The following is a 25,548-nucleotide window of genomic DNA, read 5'->3' as shown; positions in this document are numbered from 1 at the left end:
AGCTTCATTTTTAAGTTATCACTCTGGCTTTTATTTCTTTTCTTTCAACAGAGAGAAATGTACAACTTTTTTCCATAAAAGAAGTTTATTTGGAAAAGTCAGCCTCTTACACAAGGTTTTGTATCTAATATGTTCATTCTGTCAATTACAGGGGTACTTTAAATGCATAGAATATAAGAAATATTTAGTTTTTGTTTTGGTCCATCCCCTTTTTATCCTGATGCAGAAGCCATTTCTCTACTTTTCAGGTAAGTGAAATGGGTCACACAATTTGTAGCTTTGTGTGGAGAGTAAGTATGTGTTCAACAATTCTAAGTATACCATAATTTCTTTAAGGCCTTCTCAGAAAAAAGAAGAAAATACTCAAAGCTAGGCACACTTAGCAATTTCTCTCATAGTCTTATCTTTATCTGCTTGCTTGATGCCACATTTTTCTGGCCCTCTTTAATTTGCAAAGATTGAAACTAAAAACAAAACAAAACAAAACAAAAACCCCCACCAAACACACACGCAGCTCTAAGCTAGAATAAGATATAATTGAGACCTCTGTGAATCAAAGGAGAAAACTTTCAGAAAAAAAAAATCCAATAGTCTCATGTTTTAACCAAGGTTTTGGGAAAACCTAAGCTGAATTCAACTGATGTTTGAAATGTGTTTACATTTGATTGGATGTGCTGTATTTACTAAGAAGGCACAAATATATAGTTTTGAAATTTTTAATACTAACCTTTACAGTGAGAAAAATAATACCAAGTGATTTCAGCAGGGGCAATAATTTATAACCATTCAAAATCTGTCTTTGAACAGGGGAGCAAAGTAGTAATTTAATGAAAACAACCCTCAAGTACTTACTTGGCTTCTGATAAGTATCCCAAGAAATGGTACCCAAGAAGCATCAACAAGTACAGTCTGGCTAGAACATCCAAGATGTTTCCAAAGTTTTATGCTTCAAATTTCCTAAATATATAGATAGCAGAACCATATACCAGAAAACTACTGATGCTGGAAAAATATATTTATCAGCATTTTATAAAATCTCCAACTTTCAACCAACATTTCTATTCATAAATCTTCCAGTGACCATATCTGACAATACATTACAAATACAAAGGAGCAAGATTACCTTTAAATTTTAAATTCATCTCAAGTTAGTTATTATTTTTCTTTTTAACACAACACTCAAAATACATGAATTCAGCAGAATTATTTTAAAAGTTAAGTTCTCTGAAGATTTCTAAAGACTAAAATGTAAGGCACATATTAAAATCTCCATGACACTGTTAAAAGCTAAGATGAGAACAAAACTAACTTCCTTCCCTCCTCCTTTACCATCAACCACCCCCTCCTCAAAGCATATGGCATTTTAAACCTAAGCTATTGGTAAGGAGTGAAACAAAAATTCCATCAATGAACACCTGGTATGGTTTCCACACAAATGTCCATTATCTGCATTGAGCACCACTGGTAGATCCCAGGCCAGTAGAATATTTTCAGATATCTTGGGTAATGAACTGCTCCATTTACCCGTTAGTCGAATGGGTACAGGCTGGACTCTCCTCTTCTTTGGGGCCACCGTCTGTGCCTTTCTAGTTAGGGGAATTCCTCTGCATTAGTAACTTCTTCAGGCTTCTCAGCAAGATCTATGCTGCTCTTCTCCCTTGGCTTTCCTTTTCCTGCTTCTCCTCTGCTTTCTATTCTTTTACCAAAAGTTGATAATTGAATTGATGCCTATCAGCAGTGAAGAGCTATACACCTGCAATAATTAAGATTATGCTGTATGCCCATATGTCTATTTGTAATTTCCATATGTCATTGAGATAACCTAAAAGTGGTGGCCCCAGGAGGACACAGCAGCATCCCACAGTGGTAACCAAACCCATAGTCCTGGAGAACCTCTGGGTCCAATGAGGTCCATCAGTGTTTCAAATAATATGGAATTGAGTCACCAAGGTAAATTCAAAGAATCCCACAGAGCCACAGAACTCAATATAGCTGGTGGATAAAGGTGCTAGCAAATGGCACATTCTGTTCACAAAAATGGAAGCAGCAAACAAATACTGAACTTGAGAACCTGAGACCTTATCCGCTTTCTGTTGGCTGCAAGTCCCATAGAAGTCCTTGCTGTGTATCAACAAAAGCCAGAAGGGAAAGAAGGAAGGCAGAGTGCTCCTGGAATGATACTGACTCTTGTCATAATTATTAAGAAATGCCAAAGGTGTAAAGAGAGATACATGTATTAAGGACTTGAGGGTGGCCTCCAGGAGCTTAGAGGAGTCACCAGCCAGCAACAAGCAAGATAATGAGTACCTCAGTCACACACATGCAAGAAAATGAATTCTTCCAATGACTGGTGGGTTTGAGAGAGGACCCTGAGTCCCAGATGAGATCACAACCCCAGCTGATACCTTGATTTGAGCCTTGTGAGACCCTGCGCTCAGAACCCAGCTATGCTTCTCACCAACAGGAATGTCAAGATAATAAATCTGTGTTCTTTTAGGCTTATAAATTTATTACAATTTGTTACACAGCACTAGAAAATTAATGCACTTGCTTAACATTTTTCTAAGTGACTTTTCTGTTTTGTTTTCTGAATCTTTATGATCCTTTCATTATACTTGAAATTCAGTCATTTTTACCAATGTATCTATAAATATTTTTACTTTTCTTTAATTTTCAGGTACATGGCAAGGCTCTTTCATCTAAACAAATTCTTCCTTTATTTAAATGATATTTTTATTAATTATAGTTAAAAGTAAAAAAATTTTTATTCAGTCTGTTCTTCAGAAATACCAATTATCCATATGTTGTTTCTTTCTTGTCTGTATCAGTTATCTTCTTGTGGATTCCAAACAACAGATTAGCTTTTCTATAGTATTAATTTTTGCTGTTTACTGCTTTAATGTCCTTTTAAAATCTGAAATAGTTTTTTTTTGTGTGTGTGTGTGGACTTTACTTGTAATCCTTAGCTTCTTTTGTATCTCATTCTGCTGTCCCATCACCTCATCTTTCATTGAGCCGATGTGTTTAATTTTCTTGCAAGTACTATGGTCAGAAATTATTAGATCCGTCAATATTTATTCTCCCCTTCTTTCTTAATATCAGAAGCTCTGATTGTGCTTTAGACACATGATTACTAACAATTACACTTATCACCTTTGAGTATGTACCTGGCCAACTAACTAAGTTTAACTTAACCAGCAAAATTTATACAACAATTTTTTGTGTGTGTGTTTTTAAAAAGGTCTCTAAAGGAAGTGGGTATGCTCTTTCTTCTCTTCTTTATTTTTATGTATTTATTTATATTTTGAAACAGGGTCTCACTCTGTCACCCAGGCTGGAGTACAGTGGCATGATCTCAGCTCACTGCAACCTCTGCCTCCCGGGTTCAAGCAATTCTCCTGCCTCAGCCTCCTGAGTAGCTGGGACTACAGGCGCGTGCACCACCAAGCCTGGCTAATTTTTGTACTTTTAGTAGAGACAGGGTTTCACCACATTGGCCAGGTTGGTCTCAAACTCCTGGCCTCAAGTGATTTCCCCCACCTCGGCCTTCCAAAGTGCTGGGATTACAGGCATGAGTCACCCCACCTGGCCTCTTCTTTATTTTTGATGATGGACAGCATGTGAGTGTGTTGGCTGAAATTCAAGCCATTTATTGAACTATGAGGTAGAAATTACATGCCTGGTGCATTAGAAACAGAAGAAGCTTCAATTCCTATAACTTCAAGTTAGGCAGGCTTACGTTACCTAAATCTCAGTTAATGTCTGTGTTATTTAAACCATGATTTCTCAATATTTTCTGCCTCTCACAGTTTGACTCCACTGAAATAAATGCATTAATAAGTGTTGCATATCCTTATTGTTTGTTTCATGAGGAAATTATTCCCATCAATATCACATTAAAAGTGGCTTCCACTCTGGAAGCTAAGTACAATTTTCTTTATCTAACAAAAAAGAAAACTAAGGCGTATATTATTTAAATAACTTGCCAGAGAGGACAGGTAGTGAGAGACAGAACAAAGATCAGGAGTCAGTTCTGCTTGATGAAGCTGGGGACCATCCTTTTTATGCACTGACAAACTGATAAAACCAAAAGTGGGCAGATGAAGCCCCCAAGTCTCTGGATATCTGACAGAAGATGTCTACAAAGAAGCCATATTATTGAGCCCTGACACGTATATTTTCAGATATTGGTCTATATAAAAAAAATCATTAAGCATTTGGAGGAACACTTTGTTCAAATGCAAGGATTTGACCATCATAGTCTTCTTTTAGTGTAAGTGTGGGAGTCCTGTCTACAATGATCTTATCTCCTTTTTGGTTTTGATGATAGATAACAAGAGGTTCTTAGAGTCTTGACCCTTTATCTGCATCTTTCTAAAACTTTCTGGAGAGCAGCCATAACTTCCTTATTCCTCAAGCTGTAGATAAAGGGGTTCAACATGGGTGACACCAGCCCACAGAAGAGAGCAATCATCTTCTCTTCCTCTGCCGAGGAGGCTGACTGTGGCCCCGGGTAGGTGAAGATGGTAGCCCCAAAACACATGCAAACCACAATGAAGTGAGAGGCACAGGTCCCAAAGGCTTTGCGGCATCCCTGGGTAGAACGAACGAGCAAAATGGCAGCAACTATGCGAGCATAGGAGAATAGAACCAGGGAACAGGGAAGCAGCATCACCAGAAATCCAGAGATGGCCACCATGACTTTGTTGAAGGAGATGTCCACACAGGCTAGCTATAGCACTGCTAAGGTCTCACAGGCAAAGTGATTAATAACATTGTGACACAGGGGAAGCTGGAAGGTGATAATTGTTTCCATCAGTGAATTTGAGAAGCCAGCCAGCAGGCAGCCAGCCGCCAGCCCCAGGCACAGCCCTCCATGTGTGATGAGTGTGTAGTGCAGTGGGTGGCACACAGCCACGTAGCGGTCATAGGCCATGGCCCTCAGCAGGAAGAACTCAGACCCACACAGTGCCAGGGAAACATAGAGCTGCAGCACACAACTGTGGAAGGGGATGGACTTTCGGGCTGAGAGCAAGTGGACCAGCATTTGTGGAACAATACTGTTTGTATAACAAAGGTCCACAAATGACAGAACACTAAGGAATAAATATATGGGGGTATGAAGCCTGCCATCCAGTCTGATCAGAAGAAGAATGAGGGTGTTTCCTACAATAGTCACCAAATACATGGCCTGGATCAGGGCAAAGAGGGAGACCTGAATGCCCCAATCACTGGAAATCTCCAGCAGAATGAACTCACTCACCCATGTCTGGTTTTTATTTTCCTGACCCATGAGCTTCCAAGTGCCACACTAAAGATGTAGAAATAACCAGTCATGGAAATGAAGAATTGGAAGGTGATTCATAGGGCATATGGAGAGCCCACCCATCTGAACATAAACTCCCCCTAGAGTGTCTCAGCCAAATCACCATCCAAACTCTGCTTGAACAATGCATCCAGGCATGAGGACCACAGTGGGACCCAGCTGTGCGGGGAAATCAAGGAAAACAGAAGTTACCTTCTTAAAATTCAGTTTATTGGAATATAATTTTGTCTCCCAAACATCTGCTCTCTTAAATAGGGGAAGGAAATTAATGCCATATTTAGGCTTAAAGTCTTATTCATTTTAGTAGTTGTTACAGAAGAAATGAGAAAGTTTTTTATCCACACGAAATATATGTCTGAGTTCTGACTGCTCTTCACTACCATCTAACTTCTTTTTGTTTACTGGGTTTTTCCTCTGGACCTCTCAGACACAACTCTACTCACCCCTCCTCAGTGGAATGCATCCATGAGACCTTGAACATTTTAAATAGTCTTTGTAGACATTTTATAACTAAACAGTTTTGAGTTTGTTTTCTGTAATTTGCCCTTTTACTTTTAGAGTGTCGAGTGGAAACACTTCTTCCCCACCTATCTCATGCAAGAGGCCCAGTAAGCCAAGACCAACCCAAGGTAACCAACTTCTAGGGATCAGGTGTTGCACGAAGAAAAGATACACATAACTGCTAAAATTAATCTCTTATCCCCCAAAAGGTGAAGTTAATGAAGTAGTTAGTGACATCAGATTGTTACTTAATATTGATGTTTTCTCAGGGATAGTATAGTTTATTCATTTCTTGTAGAAAATGGATCAATTCTCACCAGTGAAGATAGAAAGATAGAAGATAAGGCTTTAATTCTAGAACACAGTGACATAGGTAGTAGTGTTTTCTTTTTTAAACTACTTTATTGAGCTTCTGCACAGCAAAGGAAACAATCAACAAAATGAAAAGGCAACCTACAGAATGGGATAAAGTATTTCAGACCATGTGTCTGGTAAGGGATTAATATCCAAAATATACAGGAAATTCCTACAGGTCAATAGCCCAAAAAGGGTTAAAAGTGGGCGAAGGAACTGAATAGATATTTTCCCAAGGAAGACATACAAATGGTCAACAGGTATATGAAAAAGTGTTCAGCATCACTAATTATCAGAGAAATGCAAAGAAAAGTCACAAGAAGAGATCACCTCACATTAGCAGTAGTTTTTTGAACACCAAAATAAAACTTTTTAAATATTTGCTTAGTTACTGAAGGAAGTGATTCATAACCAGGGAATTTAGACAGAGCGTGAGGTCTTGGAGAGAATCTTGCAAAAGTACATAAAGGATTTACACCAAAAATTGGTTGGTATTCCAATGGCTTTACCCTAGTCATGATGTAACTATAAGGGACAGCACACTACAGTTGAATTTATTGAAAGATTCTAGTCTCAGCCTAAAAACTATTGAAATGACTGTTAGAGATCACATGACTTATAACACAGGTGGTAGGGGTACTTTGAAGTTCATTATTATGCAGACTGCAATATTCAGATGGTTGCTCATAAAATATTCACGATTTAGTATTGTTTTATAAATAGGGTCCAAGACACCAAGGAATTTGCTAAAAACATAGAGCTTTCGGAAATTGGGTGTCAAATAAAAATTTGTGAAAATGATCACATCACATGAGGCACCACATTCAATGCCTTGCACTGAGAATTTTCAGTCATCCATCCCAAAGTCATCAAACAATTAATGCTCAACTATAAGACTGGGGAAAAAATGCACAATGCTTAAAGGTGTAAGGTTGTTCATAGTGTGAAAAGATAAAAGGATTCAAAATCTTCATCACAAATAGGTCACTTATAATTAAGAGCAATATTTTGCTCAAACGTTCAAAGTTAACAGATTTTAATCCCCATAACTAAAAATAATGACGTTATTAATTATTTTGTTTCCTTTCTTGTAATTTTCTGTTGGGCTAGATCTATTTGTTCATCAATTTCTTTTTGTTCTGTCCCATTTTATACTAGCATAAAAAGTATTTGTTCTAGAGACATACGGGTTAGGAAACTTCCTAGTCATGAAAGGCCTGATACAAATATGCACTGGTGATGTTTACAATGTTCATCTATCCTGGTGTAAATGTATTTGTGGTACCCGCATGCTTTTTAGAGATTTACCAACAGCTGAAGAGACTACACTACATAATATACCACTAAGTGTAGGACCCATCCATTCTTCCTCTTCCTACTGCTTTGTTCCCAACCTAGGGCTTCCTACACTGTAGTTCTCAGAATACAGTTCAGATTGAGGGGGGTTGCTAGGTTCATTTTGACAGGCAAGGGAGTTCTCTAAAAAATTCATTGTAAGTACCTTCTCTGGGGGTGTTATTTTAAATCTGAAGATTTGAACTATATTTACTCCATATGGGGGCATTTGCTTTTTTCCTTCATTTTCTCCTTCCTACCTAACATCATGATGGCTGCCGACATCTGCAAATCTTCAGGTTTAGAAGGGAATTATAACTCTCTATCATCTATCTATCTATTGATCTATCTATCTATCTATCTATCTAATCTATTGATCTATCTATCCACACACACACACACACACACACACACTCTCTCTCTCTCTCTCTCTCTCCAAGAATTCTTTATTGCTGACAGTATGAATATCGAAGGAATTACTAGTTGTTTTATGTTTACTACTTTGTTATAGGATTTAAACAAATGAACTAAACAACTATGTATATCACAAATAAACTTAAAATATACCAAAATGGGATGAAGAATTTCTCAGAAATGTTTCTATGGTGACCTGTTCTTTAAAGGAATACCAGTGATTTGTCCTACATTGTATGCAAGACTTACTTCAAATACCCTTTCTTTAGTGCTGCCTACCAAGAGCTCAAATGCAACTGTGATGTAGCAAGTTTTCCAGATATTATCAGTGGTGATGATGTGCACACAGGTGGCATTCATGTGGAAATTATGGTTAAGGTTGGATTCATTTACTCTTGACACTTCTATAACAAAGGCTTAAAGAAAAAAAGTGGACAAACATTGAACAATCAAAATGTGGTATTTTTCTACTTCTCTCCAAAAACCTATGCAAAAGGAGAGTATTTATACTTCAAGCCGTGTCATTTTTGCTCAGAAACAGTGTAGTCAATTTGGGTTTTTTCTCCATACAAAATATATTTGACATTTTTAAAGGTGACAGGCATTAAACTCAAAGCAAAACCTGTTTCTTTGTAAAATTGTTTCAAATAACTTACCCGACTCAATTGCCCAGTAAATCATTGAATGGTTGGATTTGGTTTCAGAAAATTTTCTTCAGTCTTGTCTACTATTTTTGTGGAAAGTGGTGGGAAGAAAACAAGCAAGCTCCTGAAGCACTCTTGGCTAGAAAAAGTCAAAAGTTCATGGGGTGGAAAGAATGTTAGGAGAAGAGTTAAGTTGTGACTGCATTGATCTTTATATGACATTGGGATAAGCACCGATCTCTGTGTGACATTGGGATAAGCATTGATCGCTATATGATATTGGGATAAGCACTGATCTCTATATGACATTGGGATAAGCATTGATCTCTATAAGACATTGCAATAAGCATTGATCTCTATATGACATTGGGATAAGCTTATTCTTACTGTTTTCTGAGAACGTACTCTGTGCCAGTCATTATGCTAAATATACGTCTATTCACATAATATAGTAAATATAGTGTAATCACAACATCATTTCAAACTTTTGCTTGTTGTCTATATTTTACAGGTGAAAAAAGGAGGCGATATGCCTAGATAGTGGGAGTCGGTAGAAAACGAAGGATTATCTGTGAATCTGGTGTGCATCCATTGTGCCACTCCTATCTATAGCATGACCTTGTGTCATGCACAATAATAGCCACTGTTTAGAGCAGGGTGTCCAATCTCTTGACTTCCCTGGGCCACAATGGAAGAAGAATTGTCTTGGGCCACACATAAAATACACTAACACTGATGATAGCTAATGAACTAAAAAAAATTGCAAAAATGATCTCATAATGTTTTAAGAAAGTTTATGAATTTGCGTTGGGCCACGTTCACAGCCGCCCTGGGCTCCATGCAGCCCATGGACTGTGGGTTGGACAAGCCTGGTTTAAAGGCCAAGGAGTAAATGAATGTGAAAATCAGGATATGTATCAAGAGGACTAATTGAGTTTCTACTATTGATCTCATTCAGTTCAGAGACTGACTATTCCAAGAGTCACAGTGCACCGAGTACACTTATCCCCACTTGCCCATGAAGGTGACATTTGGCTTTCAAGCCTCATGAGCAACAAGTCAAAAAGGAGAAATACCAGCATCTTCCTCATATAGGGATTCTTTTTGCTTTTATGATTAACTAGCCTCTTTTATGCACTTGAAAAGGTAATCATGCTTTATGTCTGATACAGTAATGAGCACAACAGCTTACAGTGGGTACATGTTGGAGAGACTGTTTTTCCCCTCTAGTAAAAATTAAAGAGATCTGATTATGGAAAATAATGAGAACACAATGGAGATGTTTGTCAAATAATACAAAATTTCAATTAGGCAGGAGGAATGCATTCAAGAGCTCTATTGTACGTGATGGTGACTATAGTTAATAACAATACATGATATAATTGAAAATTGCTAACAGAGTGGATTTTAAGTATTCTCACCACAAAAGAATGATAAGTACGTGAGGCAATTCATATGTTAATTAGCTTGACTTATCCATTCCACAATGTATACAGGTATCAAAACATGTACACCGTAAATACATCATGTTGTACACCATAAATAGATACAATTTTAACTTGTTAATAACAAATGAGCTAACATCAGAAGTAGATACAGGTGAGTACTCATATTTAAAAATTAGCTTTCAGAAGAAAATTTGAACTTAAGCATAGTTTTGTGTAGGTGAAACAAGAAAAAGGTGAAGAATGATAAGAGATCCTGAAGTGACTGAAGAGATGAGTCTTATCCAGTTGGAAAGATTTGTTCCTTCTTAGCTGTTTCCCATTGGGAACTTAGAATCTATGAGATTCTAAGATGAGAGCTTTTAGATCATGCCAACATATTTCCCACTATTTGTGTAGTTACTGTCACAGTAGAATAAAAAGGGGGCTGTATTTCCAGGTTACTTGCCAATCATGCCAAAGGCAGAGGTATAATGCTGAGTGGCCACGTGGTTACCTCAAAATCCCCATACAGGTAGGAAAGAACCAGGGGTTCTTTGCATAGTCACAAGAATGCTCTCCATGTTGCCCCCTTTGGATTCCACATACAGACACACTCACGAGCTCAAGCTTTCCACACACTTCTTTTCATGCCTGCTTGCCTGTACACAGACAGACATGGAAACTTAATATTGTTAATGGACTAAACGTCTCTGAATTGTACACTTTAGTGTTGTTAATTTTATGTTGTGTAAATTTCACGTCAATTTAAAAAAATCTTCACTTACTGTGATATATATATATATACACATTAAATGCCTTTCTCAAAAAAAATTATGCCAGATTTAAATAAATAAATAGATACATAGATAGATGGATAAATACCTGAAAGAGAAAATTATACAAAATGAGATAATGGGGAAAGGTAAGTGGATATTGAAATGTAAATAAGAATCAACAAATGAAGAAACTTATTGTAAGCTATCTATGGGAGAAAGTGAAAACTCTAACTTTTCTCTTAAGAAAGAACTAATGGTCATAAAGGGAAAAGGACCTAGTGCTCACTCCTTAGGAAGCATAGGCCCATCCTAAAGGTTGGGAACCCTTAAATCACTTGAAAAGTTCTGGTTTTCTTATTTGAATACCCAGAACACATTTTCTTAGGACAGATTTCCACTGGTGGACAACTTCATCATGCCACCATACCCTCAGGCCTGAAGACTATGAGAGAAGGCCAGGGATTACAGGAACCAGGTTTCATCATTCATGTTGATAATTAAATGTTGGAGAATCAAGGAGAATTCCCGACTCACCTGTGGAGAGTTAGGAACGCCATCCTGTACCTTGGAAGGATGGCAGGGCTGGGAAAGTCATGGAATTTGAACAAAGTGCAGTTGTAACAGATAACTTTCTCTAACTTTAGGGATGAAATCTCAGGAGGCCAATTATATTTTGTTTATTGGATTTCTTTTATTTTCCCTCCCCCTCTGTATGGTCACGTATGCACCTAATATCCTAACCTACGTTCAACTTTGCAAATAAAAGTTTTATCCCCTTGTCCCTGGAGTATGAGAAGGAGCTCACCAAACTAATTTCTCAAGGGTGTTACGTTTATGTCTTCAGTTATGCCACCTTTGGATGGAGAGAACTTTGAGCCCACTTTATGGGCTTGTAGATGTAATTAAATCTCAACTTCCTCATTCCAATTGGCCCATTTCAACTTCTATTTGAGCAATAGCTCCTGGTCCAGGCAACTTAGGAGACCATTGGAATTCTCTGTGTGCATCATCTGGTCTGAGCATGGGCAGGGAGACTTTTTTATACCAGTCCCCAGTGAGATGTTGCTTTATAGTGGGCTGCTTGCTCTCCAGGTTTGGAATTCTAGCACCACCTTCGGGAACCTTCTTAGAACTTTTGTCTTATCTTTACTTAAAGGAAGACAGACCTTATCCTGGTTTTTAACTTAGACATTTTACTTCCTAGAAGCGTTAATAATAGATCTTTAGTGAGGATGCTAAGCATTGTGCAGCAAGACTGTAGAATTGCAAAGCATTTCTCTCTCTCCCCTTACCCAAGGGTGAGAGTGGAGATTTCCATGTGTGCATTGTTAATATGAAAGCCTCAGGCTGTTCTTACTGTCTGCTCAGCTACCTGGCATTGCCCTGGGAAAACCACCTTGTGATTTCTACTCCCTGGCTTGTTCTGAAGCTGATGCAATGGTATCTCTTTCTGGCCAATGGTCTGAGAACCACTTTCTAAGTACAATGAACAATATACCTAAAGAGAGTTCCCCACCCCTGTGAGTGCTGGAATTGGAGAGAGAAATTCATTAGAGACAGAGGTAGCTCTGGATCTTAAAAACAAAAGAGATAAGGAGTGCAGGGCCGGGCAAAAGAAGAAATTTGCTTTCTAGCTCCCAAAATGTTGCTGATATCTCTCATTCAGTACTTTTTTTTCCTATTTGCTGTCTTCTTTACTTTGTGGATTTCTTATCTAATTTATTATTCTTTTTACCATTATTTTTACAGTTCTAGGAGGAAACAAATAGAAACTCATTTGTAAAATACACTTCCTCACCTTCAGATTTTAAGAATTAATTTTTTTCTATGGTGTATAAGCAAAACAAAAATGACATTTCTTTGGCCTTTTAGTATAGACACTTGTGCCAACATCATTTTTTGTAGTATATATCTTCCTAAATTTATTTGAAATTATGAATATATGATATATTAGATTCCCACATATGAAAGTTTCTTTTTGGACTGCATCTTGATTCACTGATGCATTTGTCTTTCTCTACACCAGTACCATAGTTTTAATTGTTGTTACTTCATGATATGCTTTGATATGGCACGGAACAGGTACTTTCTCACTTTATTGCACTTCTTTCTCACAAACCTTTTATTACTCTTGCTTGATAGCTTTTCTTTCATGTGAGGTTTTAAATCAATCTATCAAGTACCATTTTTAACAGTGTCTTCTAGATTTGGATTGCTATTTCCTTGAATTACATACTCTTTGAGAAAATTTGACTTTTATGAGATTAATTGCTTTGCTGCCAGAAGTAGCTATCACTTCATTTATTTAAGAACTTTTTAAAATGTATTTTAAAAACTCATTAGAGCTTTCTCACTAAAGGTCCTATATGTGTATCACTAGATTTATTTCATATTTATTCTTTCATGGTTTATGTTGTTATTGTACACGGGATAGTTTCTGTTATTTTTTTAGTTGTTGCTATAAATAGGACATTAAAGAGTTTCTGATTAACTGTAATGACATTTCATGCTTTGTTTTGGACAATTTAATATTATGAAGATCAGTTCTCCAGAGAGAAGTAATCTAGAAACAAAATTTCAGGTGAAATTTTTGGGAAACTTTTGACTAAAATTAGTCAAAATTTTATATGAAATATATCTCTCTATAAATAGCTGGATTAACTTTGAAAAAAGGACCAAATAAAATAGGCATGCTCATGTTATTTGATGTCTTACACACCCTGTAGGAAGATTTATTGAAAGCCAAAATAATTTAAAAAATAGAATACTAGAATTGCATGGTGTTAAGAGCAGATGAAATAGCAAACAGGAATGAATAGAGAGTTTAAAGACAGACCCAGACATAGGTAAACTTAGTACACACTAAAATTACTACAAATGAATGAGTAAAGAATTGATTGTCTAATAAATGGAACACTGGAAAAGTGTTGTGGGAAGTCAGGGACCCCAAACGGAGGGACTGGCTGGATTCGAGGCAGAACATAAATTGTGAAGATTTCATGGACATCTATCAGTTCCCCAAATTAATACTTTTATAATTTCTTACACCTGTCTTTACTGCAATCTCTGAACATAAATTGTGAAGACTTCATGGACATTTATCACTTCCCCAATCAATACTCTTATAATTTCTTATGCCTGTCTTTACTTTAATCTCTTAATCCTGTTATCTTTGTAAGCTAAGAATGTATGTCACCTCAGGACCACTATTGTGCAAATTGATTGTAAAATATGTGTGTTTGAACAATATGAAATCAGAGAACCCTGAAAAAGAACAGAATAACAGCAATTTTCAGGGAACAAGGAAAGATAACCATAAGGTCTGACTGCCTGTGGGGTTGGGTAGAATAGAGCCATATTTTTTTTCTCACAGAAAACCTATAGATGGATGTGTGAGTGGGAGAAATATTGCTGAATTATTTTCCCAGCAAGGAATAGCCCTGGGGAAGGAATGCATTCCTGGGGGTAGGTCTATAGATGGCTGCTCTGGGAGTGTCTGTCTTATGCAGTTGAGATAAGGACTGAAATATGCCCTGGTCTCCTGCAGTGCCCTCAGGCTTACTAGGATTGGGAAATTCCAGCCTGGTAAATTCTAGTCAGACCAGCTGTCTGCTCTCAAACCCTGTTTCCTGTTAAGATGTTTATCAAGACAATGTGTACACAGCGGGACACAGACCCTCATCAGTAATTCTAATTTTGCCTTTGCCTTATGATCTTTTATTGCCCTTTGAAGCATGTGATCTTTGTGACTTACTCCCTGTTCGTACACTCCTTCCCCTTTTAGAATCCCTAATAAAAATTTGCTGGTTTTTCAGCTCAGGTGGGCATCACAGAACCTGCCAATATGTGATGTCACCCCCGGTGGCCCAGCTGTAAAATTCTTCTCTTTGTACTCTTTCTCTTTATTTCTCAGACCAGCCAACACTTAGGGAAAATAGAAAAGAACCTTTGTTGAAATATTGGGGGCTGTTTCCCCCAATAGAAAAGATAACATTGGATCTATATTTCACAAATATTTAAAAGTGAATGTCAGATATACTAAAGAAATATTGTAATAGGTAAAACTAAAAACCTAATTAAATAAAAAATATAGTATTTTATGACCTACATGCAGGATTTTTTTCTTTTTAGAAAAACAAACTTCCAAAGCACAAATCACAGAATAAAAAAGTGATGCATTTTAATGCCTCAAAATGAAGGCCTTCTGTTCAACAAAGGACTCTATGGATAAAGTGAACACAGGGACGACAGATTAGAAGCATGTATTTGCAGTGGTTATAACAGAACAGGGCTAACATCTATAATACATCTATCAATAAAGGAATGGCAAACAACCCAAAGGAAAAATGGGCAAAGAAAATGAACATGCAGTGTATAACAATAAAAACCCAAATAGCTAACAGTTTGCTTCACTCGCTCAGAAAATATATATTTTGTGCCTACTATGAGACAGGCACTATTTTAGAGACTTGGCATATACTACTTTACAAAACAAAGAGCCCTGCCTTCAAGGAGCTTATATATGGGGCAGTGAAGGGTAACCTATATTTAAAAATGCATAAATTGCAAAACTGCTAGAAAAGGTAAGTTTTCTGGAAAAAATAAATCAAGAGAAGAAGGAGTGGGAGTGTTGGTCAGGAAGGAAGTTTGTTATAACAAACACGTCAGTCATGTAAATCTCGTTGAAGAGATGATGGTTGAATGAAAAATCAACAGAGGTGAGGAAGTGGCTATCTAAGGAAAGAGCATCCCAGAAAAAGAGTATAGTTAGAAAACAGGCCCATCTCCACAAAAAATACTTTGGATTTTATTTTTAGTAAATGCAGGGTGTGAGCAAGGTAATGACATGGCCTGAGTTATATTTTAAAAGGTTCCCTCTGAGTGCTGGGACGTAAGAGTGAAGCAGAGAAACTTGTTGAAGGCTACTGCAGTAACCCAAGTGGGAGACGGTGGTGTTTCATACCACAGAGTGACCGCAGAGGTGAGAAGTGATCATATTCTGCACATATTTTGAAGGTAGGGGCAACAGGATATTTTTGCAGATTTGAGTCAGGTATGAAAAAAAGGAGTGGTGAATGGACTCATCACTGCAGTGAGGAAGTTACCATGAACTGAGACGAGGAAGGCATGAACAGAATGATACAGAGTGAGAGTGGCTGGGAATCAGGAACTCAGCGTGAGAAAAACATGAGAATGAAACTCTGTGTCTGATTACTTTTCAGAGTAATGGAAAATAAAACAATTTTATCTTTTTAGCTAAAAAAATAAAATAAAAACATGCCAAGTGTTGTTGAAGTTGTACATAAGGAATGATTGTGCACTGAAGTAGGAGTATAGAGTTATAAAGCCATTCTAGAGATCACTATGACCTAGCAACTTGGTTCCTGTGGAAATACACCCAAGAAATTTTCACACAGGTCTTTAAGTGAGCCTGTATCGTGATATGAATGCCAGGGTGCTGGGGAGTTGGATATTTAGCTACCAGGAATGATAGCTAGAATATTGTGAACACCATGGATTCATAATTGATCACTGTGAACAGTTAGAAGTAGTAGACTAGCAATATGTATGAATCTTTATATTGTTGAGCCTGGGCATGGTGGCTCACCTCTGTAATCCCAGCGCTTTGGGAGGCCGAGACGGGAGGACTGTCTGAGCTCAACAGTTCCTGACCAGCCTGGGCAACACGGTGAAATCCCGTCTCTAGTAAAATACAAAAAATTAGTCGGCCATGGCAGCATGTGCCTGTAGTCCCAGCTACGCGGGAGGCTGAGGGAGGAGAATTGCTTGAACCCAGAAGACAGAGGTTGCAGTGAGCTGAGATAGTGCCACTGCACTCCAGCCTGGGTGACAGAGTGAGACTCCATCTCAAAACAAACCAACCAACAAGCAAAAAAAACAATAAAAACTACAGTGTTGAGTGGAGAAAATGAATACATAGAATCAGATAACAACATAACGCATTTTTTTAAAAAATGGATAAATTCACTCTCAAAACATATTTATTGCATTAACAAATTAGAATAGTTGGCCAAAAGACCAGGAAGAAACAGACATTACAAATAAGATATAAGAGAATTAATGCAATATGCAACATAACAATGTTTTGCTCAATGACTGACCTCATATACTATGGTGGTCCCATAAAATTATAATGGAGCTGAAAAATTCTTATTGCCTACTGACTTCGTAGCTACCGGAACGTTGTAGCAACACATTACCTTTTCTATGTTTAGATATATTTGGAAACACAAATATTTACCACTGTGTTAAAATTGCCTACAGTATTCAGTACAGTATCATGCTGTACAGGTTTGTAAACTAGGAGAACAGGCTATACCATGTAGCCTAGGTGTGTAGTAGGCTATGCCATCTAGGTTTGTGTACCTATGGTACACAACTCTATGGTGTTTGCATAATGACAAAATCGCCTAATGACACATTTCTCATAGCATGTCTCTGTCATTAAACAATACATGACTGTAATAAATTTTCAAAAATTAGTAAGAGGTCCCTCGTGTTATTTCATATACTGATGAGTATTATTAACCAATTATCTCTGCACATGAGATTTTTAAAAGCCTTATTTTCTAATATCTTAATTCTAACATATATGATCTTTATACACTTCGTAAAAGGCAACTCCTAAAATAGCAAACAACATGTCCATTGATAAATTATTCAATGAGCATGAATTTAACAGCATTGTTAGGCACTGGGACTACAAGGAGCATCCGCCTTGCTCTCAAGAAGCTTACAGTCTAACTTGCCAAGACAACACTGCCCTTTCCACTGCAAAAGCAGGTTTTCTTCTTTTGAAAAGTAGGGGATCAAAACAGCTTTATATTTGAAAATTTACACAATTTTTAGCAGAGTTATTGATGCCAGTAATCTATAGAATTCAAAATTTCCAGTGAAAGGCAATATGTATAAATAAATTAGATTAAGTCTAAGATTTCACACACAAATATCTTGTAGGTCTAGAATCATTTTCTCCATCAATACACATGACTTGTAGAAAAATACATTTTCTTTTTATAGAGATTTATCTGTTTTCTCCCAACCCTTGATGGATGAACACATGCAGTGAAAGAGGGGAGACAGGATGCAGGTGCAAATGGGGAGGGAACCGCAGCTGGACCATAACAGGCCCTGCACAGGAAGAGTTTGCATTTTGTTCTAAGCAGGAGATGTATCCTAATTTATTTTCTCAGATAAAGGTGTCCTCGCCAGGTCAAAGGGCCCAGGTTACCCAACAAATAAATTGCAGCAAAAAGAAAGAGTTGGAGGGGACCTACAGGTTGAAGAGACTTTGAAGACACATGAAGTGGAAATGTGCAGAGCTAAACTAGATGGACTAGGGATGTTCGTTTGGGCCCTAAAGCCATAAAGACGTGCAAGAAAGTGATTACTACAAAGATCAGCATAGTAGTTACTATTGGGAAAAGGGGTTGGGTGATTAGGATGGGGCACATGGAGGGGTTTCTGCAGTAGCTGGTAGTTCTATTTTTGATCTGAGCAGTGCTGACAAGCAGGTTGGCTAATGGTAATTCACTAAGTTACACAAGTGTTTAGTGTGGTTTCCTGCTTCTGTATTTTATTTTACATAAAAACAAATAGTAATTTTAAAAATTAAGCTATTGTGTAAAGAATAAAGTGTAGAAAGTAGAGATGGAAACAGAGAAAGCAGGTCAATCATATATAATTGTTGATAAAGCTAACAGAATTCATTGACAATTAGATGTAAAGGGAAGGAATCCAGAATTATTCTGAGTGTGTTCCTTTTACTGATATAGTGACGGTATACTGGGGCAAGAGATGAGCAGTTTGCCGTAGAGGAAGCAAGCACAATAGTACCAGTTTAGCCATGTTAAGAATGTGATTCATTTTTCATAACTGTTATTAAGCAAGCAATTGGACACATGTGTTTGGAGCCCACGAGAAAGATCTTCTCTATTCCGGAACTAAGAAAATTAAGAACTTCATTATAGATGTGTGGATAGATAGGTGATAGATGCCATGAGTCTGGGCAAGAGCACTTGGAGGAGACAGAGAACAGCAAGCCACTATATCCACAGTAATTTTATAAAGCCCATTTTGAATAACCATATGGGAGAGAGAGGATTGCATAATACTTAGGCCTATAATTTACCCTAAAAATCTTTTTTAAGTAGTTGAATATCTACTCTATGCCAGCCACTCTGCCAGGTATTTTAAAAAGATTATCTATAGTCTTCAAAATCATCACACATTAGGTATTATGGCTTCTTTTAATAGCTGAGGGAACTAGAGGTCAGAGATTGTTGAAAGCCACATTGTTGGTGAGAGGTAGGGTCAAGACACAAAGTGTGGCTGGTCTCACTCAGAAGCTCTTCGCCCTGTCCACAGTATATTTCCTGAAACAAAGGAAGCGTGTGAAGTCTAGGAGGCTAGATTCCCAAGCGGACCCCAGTTTCACAATTGGAATTTTTTGTTTTTGTTTTCTTGCCACATATTTAACAGGGCTGTGATTCTTAGAGCTATAGTGCCAGAGCCAGTGTACAAAAACATGCTCCCTTTGGTCCACCTTGTCAGAAAATCTTAGGAGAAAGGGCATAGCAATCATTTCTTCTTTGTAATGTCTTCCTTTGGACTGTTGGAAGGGAGGAGAAATTCATTGAATCTTCATCCTTTTTCACTAAATTTTTGCAACACTCTTTGTAAGACACTCCGCACGTCATTGTTCCTCAGGCTGTAGATTAAGGGATTAAGCATTGGAGTCACGACAGCATAAAAGAGGGCAACCATCTTCTCCTGTTCCATGGAGGAGTCACCCACAGGTCTCATGTAGGTGAAGATTGTAGCCCCAAAGCACATGCAAACCACAGTGAGGTGAGAGGCGCAGGTCCCAAAGGCTTTGCGGCGCCCCTGAGCAGAAGGAATGCGAAGAATGGTAGCAACTATGCGAGCATAGGAGAATAGGACCAGTGAACAGGGAAGCAGGATCACCAGAAACCCTGAGATGGTCACCATGGCCTTGTTGAAGGAGACGTCCACACAGGCTAGCCGTAGCACTGCTAAGGTCTCACAGGCAAAGTGATTAATAACATTGTGACACAGGGGAAGCTGGAAGGTGATAATTGTTTCCATCAGTGAATTTGAGAAGCCAGCCACCAGGCAGCCGGCCGCCAGCCCCAGGCACAGCCCTCCATGCATGATGAGCTTGTAGTGCAGTGGGTGGCACACGGCCACGTAGCGGTCATAGGCCATGGCCCCCAGCAGGAAGAACTCCATGCTGCCCATTGCCAAGGAGACACACAGCTGGAGCACACAGCTGTGGAATGGTATAGACTTCCGGGCTGAAAGAAAGTGAACAAGCATCTGTGGGACAGTGCTATTGGTATAACAGATGTCCACAAATGACAGGACACCAAGGAAGAAGTATATGGGTGTATTGAGCCTGCTGTCCAGCCTGATAAGGAGGAGGATGAGGAAGTTCCCCAGCACAGTCACCAGATACATGGCCAGGAACAGGACAAAGAGGAAGATCTGAGTCTCCCAGGCACTGGACAATCCGAGCAGAATGAATTCACACATCCATGTCTGGTTTTCTCTACCCATGAGCCTCTGAGGACCAAACCCAAGTCATAAATAGTAAGTCCCAGAACTTCAGGGTGGCAGAGGCTTTATGAGGTCATTTACACCAGGTAGCCCATCTAATATTAAGTGATGTGGTTTTCCAGATTATATACATCTCCTTGAAGGTTCTGGCCACAATAGAACCTGTAGATGTTCGCATTTGTTGAGGAAAAAAACCTCTTCTTCCTTAAGTGGGGAAGATTTTATTAAAATGAGTGGACACTTGACTTAAAAAGATCGACTGTGAAACTGGAATCTCTTCTTTTACATCCAATTTCTAATTATAAAGTTTGCTTACTTCTTTGTTGGATACCCGTTTTTCCCTCCTTACTGTCTCAGAATCCATAGTAAAGTAACCTAACAGTTACGAACACATTTTAAATTTTTTGATCTCTGAATTCCCTGACTACAAAACTATGTTGCCCCATTTTTATCCATTTATAATTAGAAACTTGGGGCTTCATCTTAGAAAGCAAACATAAAATAGATTTTTAAGTGATAAAAAACTGTCAAAAGTCTCTTATCTGGATGATAAGGTAAGAGGAAAGAATGCCCAATGTCATTTTCCTCCTCCTGCAGAAAAGTAGCAGAGTATGTGTTCACAGCAGGCTATGACTGTCCAGAAACTATATGTCAGTGATGCACCTACTCTCTTCCCTAATAAATGATAAGAACTTACATATTTGCTAGAAGTATTAGCCTATTAACTGAGAGATAATGGTCATCTAGTTGCATATTCCCACTGGTTCTATTTGCATTATGTCTTGAATAGTGACAGTTTGGAGACCATAGTGTGATGGAAAATAATTAACTGAAATTAACTCATTGAAATGACTATTGATTATCTCTCGCTCTCTTTCTCCCAATTCCCTTTATTCTTGCTCTCATCTCAAATACTTTGCTGTTCCACTCCCTTGGAAAACTTTGTCTTCTCTTATCTCTGTACTGTTCTCCTTCTATTGTGGCTCACAGAACCAAAAGGTAACACTCTAGCCTGCTCAATACCATCTCCAAACTTTCTAATACTGATGATAAACAGTATTTTGGAAAGTTCAAGGGCTCTAGTATTCAAAAATGCTCTTTGAAACTCTTAGTAATCTGTGTTTGCACCTTATTCAAATCACAAATGATTTGGAAACATTTTATGGTCTTACCAAAACCTACTCTAAATTTCCCACATATTCTATTTTTTAATTACTCTGTCTCGTGGCAAAAGAAAATGAAACTTAGACCCAGATGTTCCAACCAAATACTACCTACTTTCCATCTGTGGTCAGGTAGTGCCATTAACTGCAGATAAATAGGGTGTCCAGAGCACTTGGATAAGCTAGCGGACAAAAAGTCAATGGACATTTGGATATGATAATCCTTTATTCACCTTTGAATAAATTAAGCTTCATAAACCATTCCTATCCCAAGAGATAATTTAGGTAAGTTACAATGAGAGGAGGCAATAAAAGTACTAAATGTTTTTTAATTCTTTAAAATGTACTCTAAAGCTTCAAAAGATTAATAAATCACTTCATAATATTTCTATCAAAGAAAGAAGAAACCTACCCTTTTTTAATCCCTAATGAATAAAATAGTCAAATTATGAAAGCATAACTGGCAGGTACTGCAGGTAAAAAGAGAGAGACGCCTCATCTCAAAGGGGAAAATCAATGCCTGGGACCTGTCCATGTGACTTGGCCATAAACAGACAATATGTTATAAACTAGTTTTGAAAATTCAATGGAGTAGGAGTCAGTTCTACTATGACCTATGAAACAATTTATATAAAGGAATTTCATCAGCAAAGGGTTGAAACTAACAGAGAAGGGTACATTTGATGATGCGTTAATGGATCTCAGGTACCAAATAAGGAAACCTGGTTGAAAAAACCATCTGACATTAATCTCTTGGAGTTTTAAACCTCTTACTTCTTAACAATAATAAAAATAGTTAAAGGTTCGACAAAATTTAGTAATCCCTGATTTTTGGCCAGTAAGGCCCAAGAAGGTATTGATTAAAGATAAAATAAAAATACCTGCAGTTAGCATGTCATACTTCTGCATCATCTTCGTTATTTTTTTATTTTTTTTTTACGGCCTCTTCCTGGGAGTGTATGAACTGCTTTGCCAATGAATTTGCATTTACCAGTTCATCTCTCATTAACTCGTTTCTTGATCTGTCTAAAGGGAGCATAAGTGCAAATCTTTCCTAATTCATTGGAGGGCGGCAATATACGTATCCTTAATGAAATAAGAATACAATGCTAAGGGTAAAAATAATGATTTCTTAAGAAAAAAACAAAGAATAAAATAATAAAGCTTAAAACATTTTTGAAAATGTGGTATGTAAATAAAAGTTAAGCGGATTTTCTAAAGTAAGGTGGCAATGTTGTAATTGACAATAATAGTGAAGGCGAACGGCATTCCTGTATCACCTTTTCTTCCTGAGTTTATGATTCAAGCTTCCTATGGTGATGAATTACAAGTGTTCTTTTCAAAAAACAAAGCCACATGGAAAACTTGAGTTTTTCCCAAAATGTTGATTGGCTGAGTTGCTCTCCCAATCCCAACTTCCTTAGGTATAGCCACAGTGCTGACAGCAACATATGCTTTGGTTATTCTGATGAAATTACCTTGTGACCATCATCATTTATGAGCCAGTCAACACAAACCTGTCCTCTAGTCCACATTTCCAGGAGTTAGTGCTGCTGTGTGCTGCAGTGGGATGCAGGAAACATTACCAGCTAAGCCTGGCGATTCCTGTGAAAGCTGTCAAAGCCTTATGCTGGATGCTTCTCTTCTCAGAGGTATCTGAAAATAACTTCCTCCTCAATTTGGCTATTCAAGCTATGGTTTCTTGGAACCAATTGCCAAAATGAGACTTTTATCATTCCACCAACCAAATTCATTCCTATTGTCACGTAAGGCTTAAAAGTCTAGGAAGCAGCTGTGTGTGTTAAGGAGGAAACCCTGGGTTCACGGCTCAAGGTTCTAATACAGCACTGGAGATGACAAGAGGTCAGCACTACCCCAGAAAGAGAGGGCTGGGCAAGAGGCAGGATTTAGAAGTTATTTTCTTTCCCCTCAGAGAGAAAATCTCTGCAGGCCAATTATGCTGTGTTTATTAGGCTTCTCTTACTTTTTCTTCTTTTTTTTTTTCTTTCATTTTTCCCCTTCATTTCTTTTTCCTTCATTCAGGAATTTCAATATGGTGACTTCTTCACCTTAAACTCTTACATATACATTTAAGAGAATTTACAAATAAGAATTTAGTGTTTCCTGAGCCCAAAACATGAGAAGAGAATTCAAAGTCCCAGTTCCCCAGGGGACATTCTTCTAAGCCTTTGTTGAAGTTTCACTTTGAGGAAGCTGTAACTTGCCCATGATGTTCTGTCCATACACTCACGATTTGGAATATTTGACCCAAGTGTCTAGTTATTCATGGATCATCTATACGACCTTTGAACATTATCTTCTTTAACATGACACTTAAGTTGTGCATTATTTGTGATCAAATATCTTTTCACAACTGATGCAACTGTTTTGTGAAACCTTTCTCATTCTGACTCCTGAAAGAGTACTTCAGTCTGTCAAATTATTTAACTATGTATATAGTGCTTAACCCTTATATTCTGCAAATACCACAGAAATTTACTACATACTTTAAGCATCTCAAATTATATATCCATTGTGTTAGATATGTGCATTGTTTCTAGTTTGTAGCTATTAAAAACAATACTGCTATGAACATTCATAGACACATACAACACACTCATCTTTCATCCCACATATGTACCCATTTCAGTTGCCTGGTAGTGTAATTGCTACATCACAAGTTAAATGCACGCCCAACATTAGCTAACATTGTCAGTTTGCCAAAACAGTTGTATAAATTAAATTTCCATCAACTACACATTAGGATTTTTATTTTTGCTTCATCCTTTCTCTACCCTTGTTATTGTCAGTTTTTTTCCTTTTTAACCATTCTCATAGGTACATAGTAGTATCTCACTGTGATTATATTTTACATTTCCCTAATGACTAACAGCGTTGTACGTATTTTCAAATATTTATTGGCCATTTGGATATTCCATTTTGTGAAATGTATATGCAATATTTTGCCCAGTTTTCTACTGGGCTATCTCTCTTTTTCTTATAGATTTTGGCTCGCTATATATTTTGAATGTAAGTCATCTGTCATAAAATATTTTCTTCCCTGGTGTGGCTCGCCTTTTTACTCTCTTCATTGTGCTTCTGATGAATTGATTCTCTTAATTGTAATGTAGTTTTATATATCAATTGTTTTTCATATAGTTCTAACGTTCCGTGTCCTGAATGAGAAATCTTTGTCTACCACAATTCATCTTTGTCTATTCACAATTGCTTCTTCACTACTCCCATGTGTTGCCATAAACCAAATTTCAATTTATTGTGTAGGTTTTTATTTCTAGGCTCTAGGCTCTTTTTTTCTGTCCCATTGGTCTGTTTATTTATCGCTATACCAATACTACATTTTCTTCATTACTATAGTTTTATAACAAATCTTGTTTTATCATAGTGTAAATCCTCCAACTAGATTCTAAATTTTTAAATCGTCTTGACACTTCAGGCCATATAAATTTTTAATATGATTCTAAAATGTTCTCAAAAATTTCCAGGACAATAACTTGCTAAGATTTTAATTTGATTTTCATTGAATCTGAAAATCCATTTGGGGGGAAGTGACATTTTTATGGTATTGTGTCTTCCAATCCATGTAAAAGTTATATTCTTCCATGTATTTTGTATCTGTATTTTTAATCTATATATACGTGTTGTAGATCTCTCATTAGATTTGTTCCCAGATTTGAAGTTTTGAAATGTTGTTTTAAACAGTGTCTTTTAAATTACGTGAAAATATAATTAGCCTTTCTATATTGAATACATGAAATGGCTTTTGTGGATGACTGGTGTCATTTCTATCTTATATATTTGGTAGAATTCCTTGAAGAAACACTTGATTTAAAATAATTATTTGAAGGAAAATTCTTAAACACAGATTCGAATTTCTTAAATATAAGACACATGATTTCTTCATGTGTCCATTTTGGTAAGGTTTTTTATTTTTATTTTTATTTTTATTTTGAAATTTCTCTGTCCCATCAAACATTCAAATTTATGGGC

At 37.3% G+C, this 25,548-nt stretch overlaps 1 protein-coding gene and 1 pseudogene across 1 annotated transcript; both read right to left on the bottom strand.

The window, feature by feature from the left end:
* Positions 1 to 4,360: 4,360 nt before the first annotated feature.
* Positions 4,361 to 5,293, bottom strand: LOC105546685 (annotated as a pseudogene).
* Positions 5,294 to 19,441: 14,148 nt separating this feature from the next.
* On the bottom strand, positions 19,442 to 20,377 carry LOC105546684 (olfactory receptor 2F1-like). Its single transcript, XM_011989943.1, has one exon. The coding sequence runs from the start codon at positions 20,375 to 20,377 to the stop codon at positions 19,442 to 19,444; it is 936 nt and encodes a 311-aa protein (XP_011845333.1).
* Between the last annotated feature and the right edge of the window lie 5,171 nt (positions 20,378 to 25,548).

The sequence above is a fragment of the Mandrillus leucophaeus genome, unplaced genomic scaffold (assembly GCF_000951045.1).
Source record: "Mandrillus leucophaeus isolate KB7577 unplaced genomic scaffold, Mleu.le_1.0 Scaffold365, whole genome shotgun sequence".
In the NCBI taxonomy this organism is placed as follows: Eukaryota; Metazoa; Chordata; class Mammalia; order Primates; family Cercopithecidae; genus Mandrillus; species Mandrillus leucophaeus.
The sequence above is the reverse complement of the archived record's forward strand: the minus strand, read 5'-3'. Positions and strand labels throughout refer to the sequence as shown.